At 33.8% G+C, this 26,808-nt stretch overlaps 2 protein-coding genes, 1 non-coding gene and 1 pseudogene across 5 annotated transcripts in view; 2 read left to right on the top strand and 2 right to left on the bottom strand.

Moving 5' to 3' along the window:
- The window catches only part of LOC105058656 (uncharacterized), a 49,719-nt gene that overhangs the window by 20,383 nt on the left and 2,528 nt on the right, over nucleotides 1-26,808 (bottom strand). The gene's annotated exons all lie outside the window — the stretch shown is intronic.
- Nucleotides 17,578-20,031, top strand: LOC140854025 (peroxidase A2-like). The gene is made up of 4 exons (XM_073249276.1): nucleotides 17,578-17,829; nucleotides 18,120-18,311; nucleotides 19,150-19,312; nucleotides 19,415-20,031. Exons 1-4 carry the CDS (start codon nucleotides 17,620-17,622, stop codon nucleotides 19,831-19,833), a joined length of 984 nt encoding a protein of 327 aa, XP_073105377.1. The 5' UTR covers nucleotides 17,578-17,619; the 3' UTR covers nucleotides 19,834-20,031.
- TRNAS-GCU (transfer RNA serine (anticodon GCU)) lies at nucleotides 23,838-23,919 on the top strand. The gene has a single exon. It is a non-coding gene; the product is annotated as a tRNA-Ser (tRNA).
- On the bottom strand, nucleotides 24,340-26,605 carry LOC140853997 (probable protein kinase At2g41970; annotated as a pseudogene).

Genomic DNA, 26,808 nt, shown 5'->3' with positions numbered 1-26,808 from the left:
ATTTTATATTTTATTATTTATTTTTATTTTTAGATTATATTATTATATTAGTGTAATATAAAAATTTTTAATGGGCTGTAAAACTCACACCCCTTCATCTTTTTTTTTTCTCAGAGTTACAGGATGCTCATGATTGGTTATAGTTTGGATTGTGGGTGAGCAGATGAATAAATAGAATGTCATGATATCTGATCGAAGGATTGAAAGAATTTTAATTATAATTATGTAAGTTTTACTAGTTATTATTTAAATTAGATATTATGGATGTTAATATTATAATGATTTAATTTGATCTTGCATATTCTTTAGGGCTTGCTCTAAGGAGTGTGCGGCCATCACGTATCCGACCCGGGTGTTGGGTTCGGAGTGTGATAGAATGATATCAAAGCTTAGGTTGTGATTATTTGGAGATTATGATATAAATGATTAAGATATGACAGATTAATATCAGAGCTTAGATTTAAGATTACTAGAGATTATGAAGTGATATCAATAGGATGTAACAGAGTGATATCAGAGAATATGACTGAAGTAGTATTAAAACCTTAAGGTCACTAAGGACTGTGACATTTCTAAGATTATAATCAATAGAGTATGATAGATAATATCAGAGTTTAAGATTATAATCATTAAAGATGTGATAGAATGATATTAGAGTTTAAGTTATGATCACTAAAGAATATGACTTAAGTGATATTTGAGCTTAAGGTTATAATTATTTGGGATTGTGACTTTAGTGATATTTGAACTTGAGGCTATGATCATAAAGAATATGATAGACATAAAAGAAAGGATTCAATATTTAGATCTCGAATCAATAGATATTATGATGAAATTTATGCATAAGTAGCATATGATGTCTACAATAGAATTGATGAGTTATAATCTTAGATTCCAATTTGTAGGTTGATCGAAGTATGAGAAGTGTTGACCCTGGAATGAAATGAGAGGTATTAATATGTTATGTTGAATATACTCGATGATTTTGGAATGCTAAACTTATATGGTTGAAGATCATGATATTTTTTCTAATTTCGATGATAATTGTCTAAGCATTATAAATTTTGGACTTATTAAAAAGAAAGTTAATTAGGGTATGGTCTAAGAAAGAATTGTATCATATGAGAGAGAAATATTTTTGAGTATTGAATCTATAAGAGGATCATATATGAAACTCAAATTTAGATGAAAGTTATGCTTGAATTTTATTATGAGAATATGAGATACACATCTTGGTGAAATCTTTGGTTACTCAAAGTATCATATTTAGACCTGATTTCTTGATCTTTCGAGTTGCATTGAATTTTAAGTCAAAAATTGCTTTTCTAAGTAGATCTGAGATATTTTGATATTGTTGTTAGATGAAATAAGAAATTGATTTCGTTAGAATATGATATACACGTTATAATGAAGTCTTTAATAATTTATATTTCCATCTTGGATTAGATTCCTTATTTTTTCTTGTGATTATTCAAGATAGTGGACTGTAATTCAAATCAAAGTTTAGATTTCTGAGTTGATTTAAAATATCTTGCTAGTATTAAATTTTGAATGACTCATACAAAGGATAAGATTTTGTATGAATTTATTAATTAATATTGAGGATTATGATGAAGAGAGCTCTATAAGAAATAACTAAGTTAATTCTACTTACAAAGATGTTGGCTTGAGTTTTTTTAGTTTGTTCAAGTTAGAGTTAATTATTTTACAAAGAAAGATTGATTTGAAAATTATCTAAATGATTGTAAGATAAATCAAGATTAACTCCAATTAATTCTAGACATGTTGGATTCTTGAGAACTGATCAAGCTTATGCAATGATTTCAAACACAGAAAGTGGATCAATATTTAATTTTGTTATGCTATGCCCAAGGAGCAATAAAGACAAAGAAACTTAAAATTTTGTCCTAAGTCTTATATGAAATTTAAAAGTTGGATCTATCTTTGATTGATCTAACATACAAAGATATTCTTATCTTTTGATAAATCTAAATTAAGATTAGAGTGCGCAGCAAAAGCGTGATGGATTAAATTGATTAAAAATATTAATTTCTTGATTCAAAAGATATTATGATGGAATACATTAGTTGCAAATAAGGAAAGATTTTATTAATAATGAAAGGATGCTATAGATTTTGACCAAATCTGATCATAGCCGGATAATTTTTATCAGTAGGTTATTTTATTGTAGATAATGCCAAAAAATTTTAGATATCTTAAGTTTGTTATTAACAGCTTGATAGTTCTATTATTAGTTCAAATATAGAATATCTTGACACAGATCTTATATTTTTTTAAATTTAATATTATTACTCAAACTGATATAGAAGATTAAAATTTTCTTAAGATAAAAGTCTATCTATTAAATTAATTAGAAGGTCAAGAGAAGAAAGAAATCGATGATTATGAAAAGTATCCAATGTTCGACTTTTCTTTATTTTTTACATCATAGGTAGTCTGAGACAATTATGAACTTTGAGTGGAATGTATTAGATAAATAACTAGGGTATGTTAATACAAGGTCAAAATGTTACTATTCTTCGAAAAAAATTAAAAAATTAATATAAAAAAAAATTTAAGATTTCATATAATTTTGTTAAATCAAGATCATGAGAAATAAATAATATGTAGGACATTATCGGAAGCGTGAGAATGACATGATGAGTGTATATTTTTAAGTACGTATCTCAACAACAAAATTTAATTTCGAGAATGAAATTATTTTAAGGAAAGAAAAATGTAATAACCCAGCCTATTGGGCCCAGAATCAGCCCACAGTCCAAAAAAAAAAGAACAAGAAGAAGACTCCTGATGAGAGTCTTCTTCTCTGATGAATCCCGATCGGAGAAGGGTTCTAGGATCCTTAAAACTCTAGGGCCCTCTATAAATAAGACTCCCCTCTCCCTCACGAGCCTCCACCGACGATCGTTGAGCTCAATTCTTCTCTTTTTTTTCCTTGGAAGCCGCGGCACTCCCATTATTATGTTCGTCGGAAATCGAAGGTCGAAGAGACCATCGGAGTTCAGGTAAGGATTTAATCTTTCTTTCTCTCCCTCTTTTCTTTCTTCCCATGGTTTTAGACTCCTCGCCGGCCATCGGAATCGTCAGAAATTTCATGAATCATGAAACCTCTGCTCGGTCGAAATTTTTTCCTCTCTTTTCTGGCCACTGGCACCGTCGGTTGCGACATCTCACCCATAGGATAGGACTTCATCTCTCTATCCCTCTTTCCTGAGGGTCTTGGCTATCGGTGACCAGCCAATGATCAGAAAATAAAAGAAAAAATGACGGTACCCTATTTTTCGATTATTTTTTGATTTTTCGTCGGCCGAACCTCACCACCGGCCTTCCTTGCTTTGTTGCCATCGACCAAATGCCACCGCCTTTTGCCGGAGCTAAGCCACCGAGCCTCCCTCTAGTCCTCCCCTGTTCGGCCAAGGAAGAGAAAGAAAGAAGAAAATGGGAAAAGAATAAGAAGGAAGAAAAGAAAAGAAAAAGAAAAAAAAAGAGAAAGAAGAAAAAAATAGAAAGAAAAAAAAATAGAAAAAAAAAGAAAGAAAAAGAGAGAATTTTCTCTCTCTCCCTTCTCTTTCTTTCCTCTCTCCTCTCTCTACCTTCTCTCTCCATCTTCTCTCTCTAGATTTCTCTCTATTTTCTCTCTCTAGACTTTTTCTCTCTCTTTATGAATTTTGTCTCTTTAGGATCTTTCTACTCTCTCTCTAATTGCATCATGGATTCTAGGATAAAATTGAGATGAAAATATGATGACCTGAGATTGCTCTAAAATTCGTGCAGTAGATTAGATCCCGATTCGATCCATATTCGAAATTGATAACATCGATCATAGTTAATCTATATTGAGTCATCTTGATATGATCTCTGATAATCTCGATCATGAATTGCCTCATCCGAAGGATACAAAGATTCTCTCTCTACTTTCTCTCTCTAAAATTTTCTCTCTCTTCATAGATTTTCTCTCTTTAGAAGTCTTATGGATCAATTGAAGGTCTAGATACTCAGACAAATCTTAATTTTGGTTAATCCTAGGAGAGATCCTAGATTTGTATTATTAAGATCGATTATCGGTAATTTTTTTATATATAATTTTCATATTTGATCAGGGTTATGAAGCGATATGATTGTCTGCATAAGATGTCGAGTGGAATATCTTATTTTCAAAATTCATAAATCGAAGAAGAACATTGATTTTTATGCTTGGATCAGTCACCGGTAAAGGTAAGAATCCCTGTACATGATCACTATTATATATGATATTTTATCGTTGATCTTGCATCATTGGTTTTGCATCGTCGGATTTGAGATCGATGAATTTATTATATCTGAGATACTGTTATTTGATTTTGAGCATAAGTATGTTATGTCAATATATATATCAGAGATTGATGGCATGATTATATGGATATGACATATCTAAATTGATCATAATGCAAGTCGGAATTGATTTGATGAAATCAACACAATGATTAAATGAAAAAGAGAGATATGGTATGGACTAGTCTTGTCATGTGGAACAGCCCACCAGGAGCTTTTGCCTGGGACAGTCCGTCAGGAGCTTATGCCTGGGATAGCCCCTACTGGCTTATAGGTGAATCAGTCGGCCAGGAGCTCATGCTTGGGACAGCCCGCCAGGAGCTTATGCCTAGGACAGCTTCTCATAGACTTTCGTACGTGGGACAGCTGGTCAGGAACTCATCTTGAGACAGCCTTGAAAGGCTTTTTAAGTGAAAATTGATTCGGATAATGACTGAGGTATAGACTTGGTCAGTCCAGAGTCAAAAAGAAAAAGGTTAAAGATCATATAATAATCAAAAGAGAAATAAAAGATAAGACATGAAATAATTGTTGAATAAAAAAAATTTCACTTGTTAACATATGATGATGCATCTCTTTTGACAAGACAGATAATTTATAGATATTTAAATTATTTTGAATATTGAACATGAAATTTTATGTTTTATTATTTATTCTTATTTTTAGATTATATTATTATATTAGTATGATATGAAAATTTTTACTGAGCTGTAAAGCTCACACATCTTCATCTTTCTTTTTCTTCTCAAAGTTATAGGACACTCATGATTGACTATAGTTTGGATTGCGGGTGAGCAGATGAATAAATAAAATGTCATAATATCTGATCGGAGAATTGAAAGAATTTCAATTATAATTATGTAAGTTTTACTAGTTATTATTGAAATTAGATATTATGGATGTTAAGGTTATAATGATTTAATTTGGCCTTGCATATTCTTTAGGACTTGCTCTAAGAATGTGCAGCCATCACGTATCCAACCCGGATGTTGGGTTCGGGGCGTGACATATATACCGCTAAAATCTCTTTTTTAACTGTATTTTGGTAAAAATGCAGCTATCTTTCAATAAGTATTTTTTGTTAGCGGCATTTTATAATAAATACCGCTATAAATTTATATTTTATAGTATTTTATTATAAATATCATTATAAATTTATATTTTATGATATTTAACAAATATATCAATAAATATTATTATAATTTATAAGATTTTAAAAAAATTATTACTAAATTTTAAATTATTAATTTTTATCATTATTTTTTTAAAATAATTAATAATTAATTGTCGATATCATCTTAAGATAGCACATAAGAAAATATCACAAAAATGCTACTAAAAATATTTACAATATTTTTTTTGATCTATAACAATACTTAAAAATACTGCTAATGATCATTTTTGTTATAATGATATCTCATTTAGTTTAGTTTGATTCTTCTTTCAAATAAGATCAAATAGAATAGTATGCCTTTAGAAATATTGGTGTATTTATACTAATTTGGTGAGAGAATCACAGCAACTCATGTCCTCTGCATAGCATATCTCACGGTTATGAAATATAAAAAGAATATGATGACTTGTGCTAAAATAATATAGGCTTCTGGTATATGTTCCGGGAAAAAAAAAAAGTCTTCTGTTAGAAAGAATCAGTAAGTGGGCTTATCAACAGGCTGGGCCCATGTCCACAATAAATACAGAAATAAGGGGTCTCATCAACAGTTCATGGTATACCAGTTGGACAAGTCGGGCATGATCCATTTAAGGCCCATTTTTTTGCAGACAAAAAATTTATTTAAAAAATTATATTTTTTTAGATAAATATTTTATAGATAATATTTAGATAGAAAAATAATTTATTAATATTTTTTTATATATTAAAAAATGACGGATACATCATAAATAAAAATAATAATAAAGTTCAATTCAAATGCTTAATTAAATCAAAACTGGTTCAGAACATCTAAATTCAAAAGCAAATATCAACTCAAGTCTCAAAATCTATAAATAAATAACTACAAGTCCATGATCATAAAATAAATTAAATTTTTACTATAAAATTTCTAAGCTTACTATGCAGATCCCCAAATCTGGATTTCCTTCATCGATCCTAATCTTATTTCTCTATATAAAAAAAAAATAAAAAAAATATGAGCTACACTAGTTTAGTAAGTAGAACCTACGCTTCCTTACTGGATCTAGTATAAATTTTTTATGATAATACAATATTTAAAAAATAATAAATAATATAAAATAAAGTATTTCATAAAATATATAATAAAATAAGTCATAAAGCAATCACGCATATATAAATCATGAATATTTTAAAAATATGAATCATAAATTATTTTTGTCATGTATTCATGTCATATTTCAAAATATTGCTTACAGACATTTGTGCTAAAATCACTATTATATCTATGACAGGGTCATATTTCTTAATCGATAAAGTTTTTATTTTATGTGCCAACTTTATACCCATTGGCGAGGCCATATTTCGTCTAGATACTAGCTCCGAATGTCGACCTTCCTATAAGAATTCGTTCATAGCTATCTGAAAGGCTTTGAAATCTTTATTTTTTTTTTCTTAAAACGTACATGTATACAAGTGGAAAGCAATAAAATTCATACTTCATAAACATTATATTTTCATTAAAACATATTCATAAAATCAATGCTCATAATAAAATATATTTTTTTATATCCCATATGTTGATCCTTATTTTATAAAAAATATGATTTCATCGTCCATAATTTTTTATATAAAAAATATGATTATTTAAAAATAAATAAGAAACGTAAGATCTATTTACCTCGATCGTCCTAAATCCTTAGTCTTTCTTAAATGAATCAAGTAATCTTACTTAAAATATTAAATCATAATTAATTTTTTATTCTATATATCAATAAAATTAAATAATAAAAGAAAGTGGTTGACTGGATGATCAATTTGATAGACCGTCTGGATACTAAATCGATTCGAAATCATCTCACTGAGGTCAACATGGATCCCTAAAAGAGAAAAAGATGGTCGATACAAGATCTATAGGTCTTTCTTAGAGAGAGAAAGTAAGAGAGAGAATCTTCTTATTTCTAAAAAGAGAAATTCATGATTAACATCATCGAGGGCCATATCATGATGACTCCATAGGAATTAACGATGATTAGATCTATAAATATATGGTAAGGATCGGACTGGGATTGACAAACTATATAAATATCAAAGCGAGTTCGGGTCTTTTTTTTTTTTTGGAAAGATCGTCTTAGATTCATACTGGGTTTCAGAGATTAGATAGAGAAAAAAAGAGAGGGGAGAAAGAGAAACCATGGAGGAGAGAGAAAAAATATTTTTCTCTATTTCTTTTTTTTCTCCTTTCCTTTTCTTTTCTTTTCTTTTTCTTCTCTTCTTCTTATTTTCTTCTTCTTTTTCTTGGCCGAGCAGAGGAGGGATATGGGAGGTAGTTCTTGGCCGAAAAACTGACGATGGCCAACGGTGGTGGGCAGCCAATGGCGATGGGACAAAGGATGGCCGGCGGCAAGGATTGCCAGTGGAAAAAACATGGAAAAGCTCCAAAAATAGGGGATCCAAGGTTTTTTTTTTGATTTTGGCTGTTGATCTGGCGGTCTCGATCTTATCATGGAGGATCATAGGGAGGCTAAAGGTTATGGTCCAAGGGTGCGACACTGCGGGTGGTGCGCCAGTGGCTAGAAAGATGGAAAAACACTCGGTTAAAATAGAAAAAAATGGAGCTTTGTTTTTTGTGGCATTTTCGGTGAGTCCGACGGTCGTGTGCAATGGCATGAGAAGGAGAGGAAGGAAGAGAGAAAGGAGAAGCGGGACTTATCTCAGGCTCTGACGGTGTCTCCGGCTTCAATTTTTGGTGAGCACGGGTCTAGAAATCTGACATAAATCGAGAGAAATGGAGGAAAAAAGCTTGATGATTTCTAGTGGAGATTCATAGGAGGGGGAGAGAGAGTTTTATAGGATAGAAAAGAGACTGAATCTTGTCCGAATTTGACTTCCTCTCCGATGTGTTCGTATGGAACAAGACTCCTAATGAGAGTCTTCAACGTTTTTTTTTATCTCTTTTGTTTTTTTTTTTTTGTTTCTTTGTTTCTTCTTTTTTTTCCTTTTCATGCCCTAGCAAAAGAAATTTTAGAGCTGGATATCACATTCTTCTCTCCTTAAAAAAAGTTTCATCACGTAAACTTAACATATCTGAGATTTTGAATATTGAAAATACATAATCCTTATGCTGTCCAGCTTCTAAATTATCTACATCTTAAAGCGCTTGTTCAGGAGTCCTCAACATAAATATTTATATGATATTTCAGAATTAAATATTTTCTATCTGCAAAATAATGAATTTCTTTAATCTCTTAATCTTGGATTGAAATTCTATAATTTTTTACCTATGAAATTATTTGTTCTTGACTAATTTCATATGAGAATCATAATCGACCCAGCTATCCTTAATAAATATGAAAAAATCTGGAGCATTAGATGCTCACCATAATCTACAACTTTTTTTATCCTTTTAACTTTATATATGATGTAACAATTAAATTTTCATTGTAGAAAATCTTAGAATTCATTCAAACAAATGGAGTAATAATATCAAAGCTAAGGAAAGGATATTTATATCCAAAACATTCTATATCCGAGCTCAACCAAAGAATATCAATATACTAATCTTAAACTTAAGATGCTCAAAATTTTTCTGATCATTACCATAACAAAAGAATCAATCATCAAAGTTGTATTGCAATATTTAAATGAGTCTAAAGATCAACAACCTTATCCTTTCATTTGTTAACGGCGGTCTCTTTTACGAAAGATAAATCTCTATTCATATCACTTATTGCATTAGTATTCTTAATTAGTTTCAATATAATTCAACTACCATGCTTCTGCTCCATACTCTGATATAGATCCGTCAACTCCTTCAAGGCTATCGAATGAAATCTAACAAAAGATCCAACCTTTCATTTTTTTTTTTATAAATAGAACTAGAGCAAAGCTTTAAGTTTTTTTGTCTTTACTATTCTTTGAGCATACCACATCAAAATTAAATTTTGATCCACTTTTTATACTTGAAATCATTGCATAAGCTTTCACCACTCATCTAGAATTAACTTAGAATAAGTTAACTCTAGATTTTCTGATAATTGGGACAATTCGAAACTGACGGTGGCCGACAGCAGCAGGCAACCGACGGCGATGGGATAAGGGATGGCCGGCGACAAAGATTGCCGATAGGAAAAATATGAGAAAGCTCCAAAAACAGGGGATCCAAGGATTTTTTTTTCTTGATTTTGGCTATTGATCATTCACCGACGATCTCGATCTCACCATGGAGGATCATGGGGAGGCTAAGGGTTATGGTCCAAGAGTGCGGCACTGCAGGTGGGTGCCAGTGACCAGAAAGATGAAAAAATACTCGATTAAAATACAAAAAAATAGAGCTTTGCTTTTGGTGATGTTTCCGACAAGTCCAACGGTCGTGCACAATGGCATGGGAAGGAGGGAAAAAAAGAGAAAAAGGAGGAGTGGGGCTTCCCTTAGGCTCCGATGATGTCTCCGGCTCTAATTTTCGGTGAGCACGGGTCTAGAAATCTGACATGAATCAAGAGAAACAGAGGGAAAAAGCTTAATGATTTTAATGAAGATTCATAGAGGGGGAGAGAGAGTTTTATAGGATAGAGAGAAGGCTGAATCCTGTACGGATTTGACTTCCTCTCCGATGTGTTCGCATGGAACAAGACTCCCACCGGGAGTCTTCAATGTTTTTATTTTTTATCTTTTTTGTTTCTTTTTTCGTTTCTTTGTTTCTTTCTTTTTTTATCTTTTCATGCCTTAAGATTCGTGCAAGAGAAATTTTAGAGCAGGGTATCACATATAATATAATATATGTTGTATTATCTAATATTATTATATATTATAATATAGTATGATATATTAAAAATATTAATATATAATATATTATATTATTATTTTTATATATTATTATAATATATTATAGTATATTATAATATATTATACTATATTATTATGGTATTATATAAATATATAATATAATATATTTTATTATTATATATTATTATATTATATTGTTATATTGGTATATTATAATATAAAATATCAATATATTATATTATTTTATTATTATATATTATTATATTATAATATATTATATTAATATATTATAAATAATATATTATATATTATTATATTATATAAATAAAATATATTATAATATTATATAAATATTATATTGTACTTTTATATGGTTAATGGTATATTAGAAATGAATTAAAAGAGTTACTTTTTTGGTTGATGGGAAAATGATTTAGCCACCCCTAAGGTGGGTAAGATTTGTTCTCATTTTATAGGTAAATGATATCCATGAGAAAATGACTTATCCATCTTGAAAACTATAAGAACAAGAATAAATTGATCCATAAAAAAAGTTAATCAATTTTTTTATAATATTTATCTATCAAAAAATAAGCTCTTATGGTCCAACGACGTTAAGTAAAACCGTGTGCTGTGGAACAAGTGTCATTACTATTTAAATCTGCTCATGGAATTCCTTGGTTTCTAGACCCTTGGGAATTATCCCACAATCTAAGGCCACCAAGCCCCGGAAACTGCTCACTGGGGTCATACTTTGTCTGGAAGTAGCGAACAAAAGGTATTAGCGTAAAAAGCCAAGCTTATCTAATCTCGTTGACACTTCCAGTCTCGTGGTCACCCATTAACAATATATAGCTCTTCTTATCACCAAAAAAGAACGTACAATAACTCCGCTAACGTCGGCCATCGCACGAGACACAATCTTCTAGAGGTCAAATGCGGAATGATCTGGTAAGGAAAATAGGTGTAAACACCTCCACTTTGTGAACGACTTTTTGGACGGCCATGTGGATGCCGCCGAGGGATTGCTTGCAGTAAGACTAGAGGAGTGTGGCCCTTTCATCGAATATAAACAAATCATTTTCAGCGGTCTTTCTTTGAAATGTCATTCTTAAATTTAGATTTTGCAAATTTTAGATAAGAGTTTGGTGTGACAGCAATAACAATAAAAGTCATCATCAACTTGATAGTACGCACGTAGTGGGATTTGAACGAGTTGCATGATTTAATGCATGAAAATGTGTCCCAATACTAATGTACTAAATCCTATTACATCCTAAATTGAAATAAAATGTGGACATATTGTGTCATTTGGATCATGACATGCACAAATTTCATGATGGAGTACCGAGAGTTGGTCCTCAAACGTTTTAATCAGCTTTAGCCCAACCATATGGCTATCAAAAAATGGAGATCCTCGTTAGCAATGAATTATTGGTTGGACGGAGTCCACGAGTCTTAATAGTACACTAGTCCAATCTCGAGCTAACATGCATAAAGATGGATAAAAAGAAGGAAAGAAAAAAAAAAGAAAGAGAGCCCAATACACATGTTTGTGCATATTGGTTCATAGTTGGCTAGTCCATTGGCTCAATAATGGATTTGATCTAACTAAAAATACCACATTGTAAGTATAATTGGATGGTGCTTTGCATGCATGGCACATATTGGAATCTCATGGTCCAAAGGGATTATGGTATAATTCTTGGCACAAGCCTACACATACATTAGTTTCCCACCGTAGGGTACACTTATGAGTATATTCTCTTTCACCGTGCATATTTCTTTGATCAAAATATTCATATCTCAAATGTATTAAAGATCTTGTGGACAAAACCATATTTGTCTAAGGATGACGGACAAACTAAGCAAACAAGGGCTTAAAGATCCAGGTCGTCGCCCAAGGACCTACTCTTACCATGTTGCTTCTCTCCGAAGATTTGAATTGCAAGTAGATAAAACACTCAACATATTGCACATCGTGATAGGAGATAAGTTTGAACACTCTGAATTTGGTCAGTGGCCAGCACTAACATATTTTGAATGATTTGTCCAACAGCAATAATCTTTCATCACATGCATGACATATGGAGCAAATCAAATATCAAATCAGGATCTTATGAATGGATGAATGGGTTGCCAGATCCAAAAGCATCTGCTATGGTTCTCTAATTCAACTTCTATTTATTCTTTTTAGAAACATTATTTAATATATGGTGATCCATCACAACATTTTTAGTAGTCATAGCCTTAACATATATGTATCTTATGTAGTCGAATGCCGGTAATATTTATTTTGCATCACATGGGCTCAGCTTCTTATTACTCCAAGTCATTCACAAGCGCTAACAGGAGAATGTACTAGATCACAATTGATAGATAAAATGGGCATAACCTTTACTGTGGACTACGGTAACCACTCATTGAGGTCCAGTAATTCCATTAGCCGGCCACGCTAGAAGCTATCTGAGGTATAATAGCTTGGCTGTACCACATTGCAAATAACCACATAATCTCAAAAGATCCTCCCCTCGTTTTTTTAATAACGATTAGCTCCCGTTTTATTGCCACGATCTTTGTTTTGCAAAACTAAATCTTTCTAATGAGACACAATCATGTCTGCCAAAAATAAAAAAATGAAATGCAATCCAAATTTCACAATAATCTAAAAGATCATAATGAAATTAATGGTCGGCTTATGCTGCACATAATTAATCAGTTAACAGGCATTAAGGCGCCACCACTAAAGTCATGGACATATATCAATAAACTAAGACGAGATCTTTCCTGATACGGATCTGTGACGACACATCAGTATCTACAGACAGTATCCAGAGTCCAATTTGCTATACACATGGCCAAACAAGTTCTAGAATGTCAGAAAAATTAAAGAAAAGCTACTTAGAAGAAACCAGCTCATAACCATATCAATCCCCATTCTCAAACCTTAATGGCACAAGCGTAATTTCCTGTGGCCCGCCATGGACTGAGTCCACACCCTCTTTTATTGACCCAGGCAGCAACCAAAGATTGCTGGAAGGAAGTGAGGTTGGCTGCTTTAATTTCCAGTGGCCAAAGAACAAAGGCTTTTTAGCTCTTTTGTATGCCCTTTCCTTGGAGATAAAGTTTAGCTTTAATATTTAGGAAATGGATCAATAAAACTTTAGGTAATATGTGATGAAGTATCCTTCCATCATGGGCTCTCCTTGGTAGGGTTGTTCAATGTTCCGTGGTCAATACTGGTATGGAGGCTCGTGCAAGAGTGACTTCCATTACCTGACCATATGCCATGGTGAGGCATGTGTCACATAGAGGGATGTGCCACACATCAATATCTTTCTCTATTCTATTATTTTTTTAAAACTTTCTTAATTTTTATTGTTGTCTATAGAGCATCAATGGCAAATAGCATATGCCTATTTCTTAAAAAAATAATATATATAATTGATATGTATGCATCATATTGTTATTTAATAACAATGTTCATGATGGAAAACGGTGGACCACTATATCTCTTTTACTAGTCAACAAGAATCAGATACCAACTCTTTAATTGCCTACCTTTTAGGGTTCCCCTGGCCCATTCGTTCCACATTATAATAATCATGTTTTTTTTTGGTTGGATGAGAATAGCCAACAAGCGCCCCAAGAAAATTGTAGCAAGTTAGATATAATTAAGAGGAAGGCGGCCAACCAGTAAAAGAACGAGACCACCAAAAACACAATGCAAACCCAGGGAAGGCAAGGACCTTTTCTTTTCTTTTTTTTTGTTTGATGAAATAAGTATGTATTAAAATAAGCATTCAGTAAAAAATATATTTAACGCCTCTATTGTATATGATTTACAAAAAACTGTAACCATAGAATAACCACAGAAAAACAAAAAATTTACAACAAAAAACTATACCAGACTAGCGATTGAAGGACCTTTTCTAATAAGCAACTCATTCATATCAAAGCAACAAAGCACCAAAGATAACAACGGAAAGATTTAACAAAACAAGGGGGTGAGAAGAAGCACAGGCAATGTAATCCTACCACAACCATCACACATTATATTTCGCTAACCAACCATCAGACAAATTTGAGCCCATCTATATATACATTTAGAACTTTTGTGCGAAACACTAAACTTTGATGAGATATAACAGAGAAGTTAATTGTATATACTTTATAATTAGCTTTCCTTATTTCCCTTCGTAATCCCAAATGATGATATTTGTATGGCTAGAGATTGGACATTTCACAATCCCATCGTTGCAAAAGAAGTTTGATGCACTAGATGGTCATGTATATACCAATCATTCTTTTAAAATTTATTTTAGATAGAAGATAGGTAGATAGGTATTACAGCCAGAGATCTCCAATATTATAATATTAAATTAATTATTCAGTTGACTCTAGGAAAGAGCTGCAACGACTGTTAGGTCTATAACGACAGGTAGTTGTAGCCTTGCAATTTGTTCACTTTATCGTGTTCATGGAAAATTTACGTGCCCTCAAGTAGCTCCGTAAATGATGGGATCTTTTGAAAAGCTAGTGGTATGATTTCCCAACCAGTGGGGCTCGCCGCAACGAAGGACGTGAAATTAAAACGCGTTTGTGCATGGGATTACCCCCGCTCCTTGAGGAAGCTTTTGCTACTTGCATAATGCAAAGTTTTTTTTTTTTTTATCTTTTTCTCTTTTTTTCTTTCTTTTTTTTTTTTTTTTTGACAGCGTAATGAAGGTTTAGCGATACTAGATTTATCTGATTCTGGACCAGGTTATCTTGAACAAAGTCCAAGTAATAAAATCATACAACCGTAATTGAATGATGAGATTGATAAAAATGTTACACTGTATATGAAAGCTTAATTGGCAGGGTTATAGGTAAATATAAATGATATATTATAATAATAATTAAGATTAATATGTTAATATAATGAACATCATTTTTCATCACAAGTTTTAATTTTAATTTCATTAAATATTAACAATGAAAGCTCTTAAAAATTTAGACTAATTTCATATGAAAATACCAGACCCCGTGCATCGCACGGGATTATAAGCTTTTATATATATATATATGTATATATATATATATATATATATATATATATATATATATATATATATATATATATATATATTAAAACAGAGGATTTGTATTGATAAGTTCTTCTTTTGTCATTTTGTATAAGTTATGTTGTTACCATCTATACAAATAATTATTTTAGAAAAAAAGCAAGTCCTAATTGAGAACCCATTTAGAAGCTAATTATTCAAATGTAGATGCTAATCTAGAATCCATTTAAAAGCTAATTATTTAGAAATTTAGTTCTATAAATGCATTGGAACCCAATTTTTGCAAAATCAACGCGAGTTACAACCTCTTACCCAAAAAGTGATATATTACAATCATTTCATAATATCCCTTGTTGTGGGAAGATAGTACATTTAGTCCCACATCGATTATGAGTCAAGAGAGATTCTAATTTATATGGGATCAAGGCCTTCTTTTCTTCCAGTGAGATACCTTTTAAAGGACAAAATTATGCGAGGGAGTATATATAAAGCAGCCTTCAAAGTGAACAATACCTCATGCGAATAAGCACAGAGAACTGACCCATCCCATCCATCCAAGCCACGAGTCCTTCACCGTAACACCCCTAAATTGCCATCTTTCTTTCTCTCACATAAAATAGAAGAAAGTCATTATTAAAAAAATTATAGATCATAGTCATGACATGGCTTAAATTTAATGCATAGGGTCATCATGGCAATTTTTAACTAGATAGGACATTTGAAAAATGACATCTCCTATTGTAGTATAGAAGGAAGGATATCATTAGTCCCATATTAGTTGTGAGTTAAGAAAAATGCTTCCTTATATAGTAAAGAACCACCATTCTCATATGAGGTGCATTTTGGATCGAAATCTAGAAGGATAAAATCATGACATTCATGGGCTAAAACGGATAATACTTTACATACCAAGTCATAAGCCTCTAACTACAACATCTCCTATCAAGTCATATGAATGTCTTCTTTTATTTTACTCTGATACGAATATTGATCGCAGTACAATAGATAAAAGATTCCATAATGACTTGCCATAGGTGGTAAGAAGATTCATAAAATCTCTTTTGTTTTTTTTTTTTAAGAATTAGAATTTTTTCTCTTGCTGTCATTGGATCAGATCTTTTTTTTTTACTATACATTTTAATCTCTAAAGCCAATTCCTTTATTTATCAATATAAGAGGTCCTAAATTAATTTCCTTCCCATGAATCTGATCGTGAGAAGAAATAGAGATCACTCATTAATCATTTTGATAAAATTCTACTTCTTCAATTTTACGATGTTTTTGCTTTCTAAAAAATTACAAAAAATGAAGTCTATAAAGTGGATGGAGATCGAATGTGAGCAGTTCAATAATTAAAAAAATGGAGAAAAAATTGTAATTGAACATGAGTAGATGGTACCATTTGATTATATTTAGAAATATTATATATGCATCATCCGATTCTTATACAAAAAATTAGTATAATTTAAAAAAAATAGTATAATTATCAAATACACATTAATGCTATAGAACTAATGCAATAACATAAAGGCTACTTACAACATTTTTTTTAGTTTTTGATGCTAAGGGTGATGCATGGAAAAACAATGCGAGGGAAAGGAACACTCATATATATATATATATATATATATATATATATATATATATATATATATATATATATATATGAGTATATTGATTTTAAAAATTATTAAAAAAATATAAAAATTGCATCCTGCATATCAGGCAAATTATATGCTTGTTTATTAATTAAAATTACTTACACTGAATGCATGGGCTACGAAACAAGTCCCAAGGCATGGCTAGCGGAAAATACTTATCACGTGGTATCATGTCCAATTAACATTAAGCTTGACCACATTTATGGATGGCATGGATTAGCGTAACAATATAGTAAAGATAGTTTCCACATAAAATTTTCCATGCATTTGTCCCGCAACTAAAATTGACCATTCCATAGTCAAAAAATGTCATTCCTTGATGTACACCTCTCTTTTGCTACTTTGAGTTGGCAATTCTTCTAACAAAAAAACAAAACCAAAAAAAAAAAAAAAATACTTTGAATTGGCAGTCATACAGTGTGCCACACAACGGTGCAATAGGTGAGCTGGAAGCCTAAGATTTTGGAATGAGATTCCTATACTACCCTGGTCATGCATTTCCCTTCAACAAGCAAACCCAGACCTCAACTTGCCAGGGCCGTTCCCCAACACTATATATATGCGTAATGGGAAGCCACCTTAAACCACACAAGTCCTATACTCCTAGCCAGAAGCAGAAGGAGAGGCCATTGGAGAGAAAAACATGTCTTCTTCTTCTCTTCTAGTAGCCTTAGCCATCTGCTTGGCTTTGCTTCCCCAAGGATCCCAAGCTCAACTTAGCTCCTCTTTCTATAATACCACTTGCTCGAATGTGTCAGCCATTGTGCGTAGCGTGATTCAGCAAGCCCAAAGCTCTGATATTCGGATCACCGCAAGCCTCACTCGTCTCTTCTTCCATGATTGCTTTGTTGATGTAACCTTCAACCATTCCCTCCATTTCTTCTCCCCTTAAAAGATCTATTGGAGTTTGTTTTTTTTTTTTTTTTTCTTTTCCTAAGAAGAAAAATATAAATATATATTTGCATCTTTCTTGATTCACCCTTCATTTCTTTGACACTGTTATAAGTGATGCACAAACTGATGCAACAATGAGTTCTTGTTCTTCGTTTATAATGTTCCAGAGTTCTTTAAAAGAAAATATAGAATTCAAAGATGATATATCTTGTATTTTTCAGCTAATTAAATGAATTGGGTTTCTGTCAGGGCTGCGATGGGTCTGTTTTGTTGGACAGCACATCTACCATAGTGAGTGAGAAGGGTGCAGGTCCGAATAACAACTCAGCTCGGGGTTTTAATGTGGTTGACAACATCAAGACTGCAGTAGAGAATGCTTGCCCAGGAGTAGTTTCATGCGCTGATATCCTTGCCCTCGCTGCCGAAGCTTCAGTTAACTTAGTAAGCCATTTTCTGTTATCTTTTCCATTGGATTCTTCCTTCTCTGTGGTACTCCTTTAAAATGGTTAAAACTCTTCTAAATGAGAGCAATAAGAACAGAGATTATTGCAGCGGCTCTCTTTTCCTGGCTCTTGCTGTAGACCAAAAAAAAAAAAAAAAAGACCCTCGACACTATTTTTTCTTGAAAAGAGGAGAAAAGAAAAGAGCTTAGGAATATCGGTTGAAAAATGATAGCTTCCATCTGATGATTAGGAGAGGCCAAATATGGTATTTACAAGGTCAGCCCACTTTGGATCTTTGGACCATTCTATTAGTTTTCTCTTATAAAATATATAAAGATTCCATTCAATAAAAGAAATCCAGAGTTACAGCCACTTCATTTTTTTTTTTTTTTTTTTTTATCCCGTTATCATTTTTATCTTCCAGGGATGACATATTCTTCCAATAAACATAAGTATACTTTATTCTCCATCTTTCTTTGCAAAAACCAAACATGAAGACTTTTGACAATTGTTCTTTGTTGATCCGATCTAATTGGCATCTCAGTTCGAAGAAAAAGTTATTACGGGTAATAAGATACTGCCCACAACCAAAACATAAATAATTTAAATCAAAGTAAACCAAGCTGACTCAGCTTAATTAACAGAATTTATGTAGGAATAAACAGACAAGTCTTAAAGTTTTCATAAGATTACATCAAAGCAAGGTTGATGAAAGCAAAGATTCTTGAACTACCTCATGACTCGACTCCAGATCAGCCTCTGAAATAGGCCAAAATATCACAAGTGCTGCAAGAAGAATTACAGTCTACTAATTATCCACTAACCATTGTTAACAGGCAGGAGGTCCCTCATGGTCTGTGTTACTCGGAAGAAGGGATGGCACCACTGCCAACTTTACCGGCGCCAACAACCTTCCAAGCCCCTTCGATAACTTAACTACCCTCCAATCCAAATTCTCTGCCGTCGGCCTTGGCGATACTGATCTCGTCGCCTTATCAGGTAATTAAAGAACATTATGATCATGATCAAAGAACACCAAAATGCTCTCTACTATGTTCATAATTCTAACTAAAACTCCTTGTGGATGTTAATTAATCACAGGAGCCCACACCTTTGGTCGAGCACAATGCAGATTCTTTAGCAACCGGCTATATAACTTCAGCGGCACTGGCAATCCGGACCCAACATTGAACTCCTCTTACCTGACGACACTGCAACAGAACTGCCCTCAGGGTGGGGATGGAACCACGCTCAACAATCTCGACCCCACCACCCCAAACACCTTCGACAACAACTACTTCACTAACCTTCAGAGCAATAGTGGGCTTCTGCAGTCGGACCAAGAACTCCTCTCAACGAGTGGAGCTTCCACAGCTTCCATCGTCAACAGCTTTGCGAGCAGCCAGAGCACCTTCTTCCAGAACTTCGTCCAGTCGATGATAAACATGGGGAACATTAGTCCACTCACTGGGAGCAATGGGGAGATAAGGAGCGACTGCAAGAAGGTCAATGGCAGTTGAGGGTGTTTTGTTGGAAGTTGGAGGAGGAGATGGTTTTGAAACAGAGGAGACCTGTTAGCAGGGTTGGTATATGAATAAAGTCCACTAGAAGCTGCAGTAAAAGGGTTGTTCTGTTTGGTTTTCTTTATGTCAGCGAGGTGCTCGAAGTTATATCATATCAATATCAAGTGAAACAAGCAAAGCGCTTGTTTGGTTGTCCCTGATGAAACATATTGTGGAAATCTCTCTCTCTCTCTCTCTCTCTCTCTCTCTCCCCCTCTCTCTCTGTGCGTCTGTGTGTGTCTGTGTGTGCGCCTCTCTCTCTCTCTCTGCTCACAAACTTTATTTAGCTGTGATTATCAAAAGTATTTTACATATATATATCTTCCTTCATAGTTTTTGTTTTAATATATATCAATCAAAATCCAAAATTCTATGTTTGAAGCTCCAAAGAAATTTCCAATCCAATAATATATATCCATCGTGTCCAATAATAATACTATTTAACTATTAGACTGAATTCTACAAAAAAAAAAAAAAAAAAGACTGTGAAAGGTGTATATATTAATATATATTTCCTGTTTCTCAATGATGTAGCTACGTGCAAATGCGATTCTGAGGTTTAGAAAAAAAAAAGTGTATTTTGGAAAAAAAATTAAATTAAAAAAAAAAGAAAAAAAAAAAAGCAAATGAACTTTCACAGGAACTGTTTACAAATTCTAAGAGATTCTTTGTGGGTGCTCACAATTGGCAGGAGCTCACGGCCGCTTCGTAATCAATGACCCACAGACTCCACAGCTTTAGTGATAAAGAGTAAGTTCTCCTTGATCCTAATATCAATGAGGAGTCCACATGACTCATAAATATCGATCTGGCTCTGATACTATTTATCATAGATTTATAATACAAAAACTTAAATTATTGAGAATAGGATCAGCCCAAGCCAATAAATACATGTGGCTCCTTTTTTTTTTTTCCTAATTAATCAATGTGACATTATGACACCAAGCAGCCCTGACTTAAGCTTAGACTACTCCTTCCTGGCCACACTCCAACTACAACATTGTGAGTTCCCTCTCCTCCCAGCCAATAAATAGATCTCGATTAAGTGCTAAATAAAAGATTTATATATTAATTATTCAGAAATATTAATATCCAAACAAAGAGGAACAACCATCAGCAAAATGGGGACATGGACTGGTGATATCGGCAAAGTTGATGTTGTTGATTTCATAAGTAACATACGGATTGACAATTAGTATTTGGCGCCTATCCGATATGGCATACAGTTGTCACGCCCCGAACCCAACACCCGGGTTGGATACGTGATGGCCGCACACTCCTTAGAGCAAGCCCTAAAGAATATGCAAGGCCAAAATAAATATTACAACCTTAACATCCATAATAATTAATTTAAATATAATTCATAAAACCTTGCATAATTACAATTTAAATTTCTTCAATTCTCTGATCAGATACTATGACACTCTATTTATCCTTCTGCTCACCCGTAAATCCAAGCCATAGCCAATCTAAGTCATCCTGTAACTCTGAGAAGAAAAAGAAAGATGAAGTGGTGTGAGCTTTACAGCCCAGTAAGAATTCCCATATCACACTGACATAGTAATATAATCTGAAATTAAGAATAAGCAATAAAATATAAAACTCATGTTCAACGTCCAGAATAATGCAAACATTCATAAATTTTCTGTCTTGTTAAAATAGATACATCATCATATGTTAACTGGTGAAACCCCTTTTATTCAACAATTATTTCATGTCTTATCTTTCATTTCCCCTTTCATAATCACATGATTTTTAACATTTTCTTTCTGGTTCTGGACTATCCAATTATATACCTCAGTCATCATCCGGATCGAATCCATTTAAAGTCTTTCAAGACTGTCCCAGGATGAGCTCCTGGCCGGCTGTCCCACGTACCAAAGCCCGTGAGAGGCTGTCCCAGGCATAAGCTCCTGGCGGGCTGTCCCAGGTATGAGCTCCTGGCCGGCTGATCTACCTGTAAGCCAGTGGGGGCTGTCCCAGGCATAAGCTCCTGGCGGGCTGTTCCACATGACAAGGCTAGTCCATACCATATATCTCTTTCTTTTCATTTAATCATTATGTATTGACTTCATCAAATCAATTCCGACTTGCATTATGATCAATTCAGATATGTCATATCCATATAATCATGCCATCAATTTCTGATACATATATATTGACATAACATACTCATGCTCAAAATCAAATAACAGTATCTCAGGTATAATAAATTCATCGATCTCAAATCCGACGATGCAAAACCAACGATGCAAGACCAACAGTAAAATAGCATATATATAATAGTGATCATGTACAGGGATTCTTACCTTTACCGGTGACTGATCCAAACACAGAAATCGATGTTCTTCTTTGATTTATGAATTTCTTTAACAAAATATTCCACTCGATATCATTTGCAGATGATCATCTCTTCGTAATCCTGATCAATATAAAAATCACATATGGAGAAAATTACCGATAATCGACCTGATAACACAAATCTAGGATCTCTCTTAGGATTAACCAAAATTAGGATTTACCTAAGTATCTAGATCCTCCACTGATCCATAAGACTTCTAGAGAGAGAAAATCCATGAAGAGAGAGAAAATTTTAGAGAGAGAAAGTAGAGAGAGAAAGTGGAGAGAGAAACTTTCGTATCCTTCTGATGAGGCACTTATGATCGAGATCATTAGAGGTCCTATCAGGGTGACTCAATATGAATCAAGTGTTACAAATTTCGAATAGGATCGAACTGGGATCAGATCTACCGCACGAATTTCGGAGCAACCTCAGATCATCTTATTTTCATCTCAATTCTATCCTAGGGTCCGTGATGAAATCAGAGAGAGAGGAAGACTCTAGAGAGACAAAATCCATAAAAAGAGAAAAAGTCTAGAGAGAGAAAATAGGGAGAGAATCTAGAGAGAGAAACTGGAGAGAGAAGGTAGTGAGAGGAGAGAAAAAAAAATTTTCTCTCTTCTTCTTTTTATTTTATTTTATTTTATTTTTATTTTTATTTTTCTCTTTCTCTTTTTTTTTTTTTTTCTTTTCTTTTCTTTTTTCTTTTTCTTTTCTTTTTCTTTTTCCTTTTTCTTTTCTTTTCTTTTCTTCTTCTTCTTCTTTCTTCTTCTTTGCTTTTCCCGTGGGTTCATTTGAACCGAAACAGGGGACCGTGAGGTCCCCTAGTTGGTTGGCCGACGGCGAGACTTTGGGCCAGGGGAGAAAGGGAAGAGGGAGAGGAAGAAGGGGAGGGGCTTACTTGCTCCGGCGGTTGAGAAGAGCTCCGGCGAACCCCTTTTTCCCATCTAAGAACCCGCGGATCCTCGTGGAAAAATCCCTCAAATTTCTAAAAAAATCTTTCCAAAACCAATTGTAGAGACATAAGGGAGGGAAAGAAGATTTTATAGGGGAGATTTTTTACCTCTGATCGGACTCTACCGATCCGATTTTGTCGTAAACGGAGAGGAAGAAGACTCCGGTTAGGAGTCTTCCTCCTCCTCTGTTTTTTTTTTTTTTTTAATTCTGGATTATTACAACAGTATCCAGCGATCTTATCGCCTAGTTTGTCGGGACTCTTAATTTAAATATTTTTGAATAATAAATTCTTTTTCTTCTACCAAACTGCCGTATATCTGCTTAATAAAGTTGTTAGCGATACTGATATGAAACGTAACAAAACGTCTACATGCCTAATTTCTCTTCTGAACGGGAAGTTGGAGGTTCTCTACGGGAATGTTCGGGCCATTGTAGTCTTGTCGAGGATTTTCCATGCGGATATTTGCAGAGGTTTTCTTCGAATTGTTTGGATGCGTCTCTGGGAGAGGATACTCCGTTACACTAAATCCGAGGCAGAGAGGGGATGGGAGTCATGGCAGCAGGAGGGGGAGTGTCACAGCCGGTGCACCAAACGGCCGTGAGAACATGGACTTTTTCTCAGATCGAAAAGTTGAGGTAATGAAAACGCCCAATCAAGCAAAATGTCGCTTTGGCCGAGTGGTTAAGGCGTGTGCCTGCTAAGTACATGGGGTTTCCCCGCGAGAGTTCGAATCTCTCAGGCGACGAAATTAAAGATTTTAAATATATATATATTTTTTAAATAAAACATGGTGGATTTAGAACTTCTTAGAAAGAGGGGAAAACAAGGTCAAACAATAATGCAGGGTTGTTTTTCCTCTTCTGTTTTTTTTTTTTTTTTTTTCCCCACGGTTATATGTAAAAAATGCTTTCAAATAAAGAAGCATAGTTTTCACTGCCATCACCGTCCTTGTGTCCATCAGCGCCACCAGTCCCTTCATCCTGGAACTTGGCTACATCGGGCACTAAACCATAGAGTATGAATAGAAGCATAGTTTTCTTTCTTGCTCCAGTTCATGATGCATTACAAGAACCACATTAACTCTAGAAGTAGATGCCCATGCCACAGATTTGGATATAATGTTTTGATTGTCATACAATTAGCATTAAACAAGAAATTAGTCCAAGTTAACAAAAGTTTTGCTGTATTCAAAAGAAGAGTCATAGTTATTTTAGTTGATTGTGTAAGACATTCACATACTGTGACATATTATCAGTTTTCATCCACAAAATTTGCTTGATACGTGGAGAGGACTGAATCAGGATGGTGTAATCACCAATAATAATTGGGGAGAAAACACAGTACTGTGAGGTCAATTATGGGTTGTCTCCAGCAGGTTTTGTTTTTAGAAGAGGTTGAAGAGCCTTGACATCGATGGTCATATTTGGACCTGAATCAAGATGGTACCATCACCAATAAAAAGTGGGGAGGAAAAGCAATGCTATGAGGTCAATTATGGTTGTCTCCTGCTGGTTTTGTGTTGAGAAGAGGTTGAAGAGCCTTGACAACAATCGTCATATTTGGTCGGAAGTCAGCTTCATATTGAACACATAGTGCTGCAACTGCTGCCATCTGAACACAAACACATCCAGATGTATATATCCATAGAACTTGTTAGATACTCAAGGATTTTAAATCTCCAAAATATCCTAAAAAGATATAAAGAAACATGCAATGTTTGATATGTACAGACATTGTTTAGTCCACAGAAAAGAAGCAAGGACATACCTTTGCAACAGCTTTTGGTGGATAATCATTGTTTAGCTTAGGATCCACACACTGTTTAACTTTGTCTTCGCTCAACCTTGGAGTTGCCTTTATTATCACATAATTCAAGATTAGATAGCAACAACAAAGCAATAGCTATTATGATGACAACACTGTAGAGTGGAACCTACCCAAGTAACAAGGCTCTGCTGGCCTTTTGGCATTGTATGTCTACAGGCTTTCTTCCTGTTAGAAGCTCTAAAAGAACGACACCAAAGCTATAAACATCACTTTTCTGTGTCAATTGCCCTGTCATTGCATACCTGTAAAACAATCATACAAGAAATATAGGAGAAATTTTTACCATCATCCACAATTTATTATTGCATGAGTTTAGTTTGTCATGAAATGCTTCACAAATTCTGCTCAGAAAGATACTGGATACTCCATACAATAAAACTTCAAATAAGAAGTTTCCATGTTTCCAACTATTATATACCATGAAGATCAGGAAACTTACTCCGGAGCATGATAACCAAAAGTTCCTAAAACTCGAGTTGAATGCAGACGAGCTGCTGTGTCAGGAGACTGGTTAGTTAAATTAAAGTCAAAATTTTGGACTCATAATCATCAAACAGAAGAACGTTGCTGGATCTGACATCCCGATGAACAATTGGTGGCTGGACTTTTTCATGAAGATACTCAAGACCCCTTGCTGCACCATAGGCAATCTTCACTCTTTGATTCCAGTTCAGCACAGGTCCCAGGTTCAGCACCTTGCACTCCTTTCCTCCCTGTGCCAGAAAATTGACTTCCCTAATATTAAAAACTGGTTGATAAAATTGTCTATGAACAATGTATAAAACTTGTAAGGTATAAATCCAGTACCATGTAAAATTGTCATGTAAAGACCCATTACTCGCAAACTGATATACTAATATCCGATTATTTGCCTCTAAACAGTAGCCAACAACCTGAACAAAATACTCGTGTTTAAGTCTCGAAACCATTGATAACTGCATCAACCATGATAAGAAAGAGATGGTCAGATGAAGTGTAGAAGCAAACCATGCACTTGCAACTTACATAATGTAACAGTTCTGCTATGTAAGAATCACCTGAGCAGCAAAATCTGAATCAGGGTCATTTGAGACACTAGGATCTAGCTTCTTTATAGCAGCAGGCTCTCCTGTACTCAGAGTTGCATGAAAAACCTTACCATAGGAGCCTTCCCCAATCAAAGCCTTCTGGCCAAAGTTAGAGGTTAATCGATTCAGTTCAGCCAATGGTATCGCTGGTATCTCAATTGGCAAAGATTTTTGAGGGGCACCACTTCTGGCAGAATAGGCCCTCTTGGATCTCTATCATGACCTAAATAATCAATCAACAATGATGCCTATGAGCCATTTTCTAAAATTTGCAAATACTCACAATATAATCAATCCAATTACCAATTCAATCCATATAAGTAGAGAATTTATGCTATCTCTATTAGGAGGGGGAAAGAGGTATGTCCTTATGTAGCTCAGTTAGCATTTAGCATGTTTGTCCAAGTACATGCACGAATATGGTCCACATGATAATTAATTCAGAAGCATGCATATCATATTCATATCAAAAATTAGGGAGACTGGTAAACTAACAGATGGATCATCAAGCAATAACCATTCAACATCTAGAACCATTTTAGCCAACACATCTGGCTATTTCCATATTTGAGTTTCATGGACAAAAACTAAGGTACTTCTATTTTGATGAAAAACTACGGTAATTACTAGCTCATGATCTACCATCAAAAGAAGATTGATATACTATGGCAAAACCATCGCAGTTCACAAACAGAGCTCTTTTGAGCATTTTTGTAGGTTGCTTGGTTAATTCAAGAATG

The sequence above is a fragment of the Elaeis guineensis genome, chromosome 15 (genome assembly GCF_000442705.2).
Source record: "Elaeis guineensis isolate ETL-2024a chromosome 15, EG11, whole genome shotgun sequence".
Classification (NCBI taxonomy): domain Eukaryota; kingdom Viridiplantae; phylum Streptophyta; class Magnoliopsida; order Arecales; family Arecaceae; genus Elaeis; species Elaeis guineensis.
The sequence above is the reverse complement of the archived record's forward strand: the minus strand, read 5'-3'. Positions and strand labels throughout refer to the sequence as shown.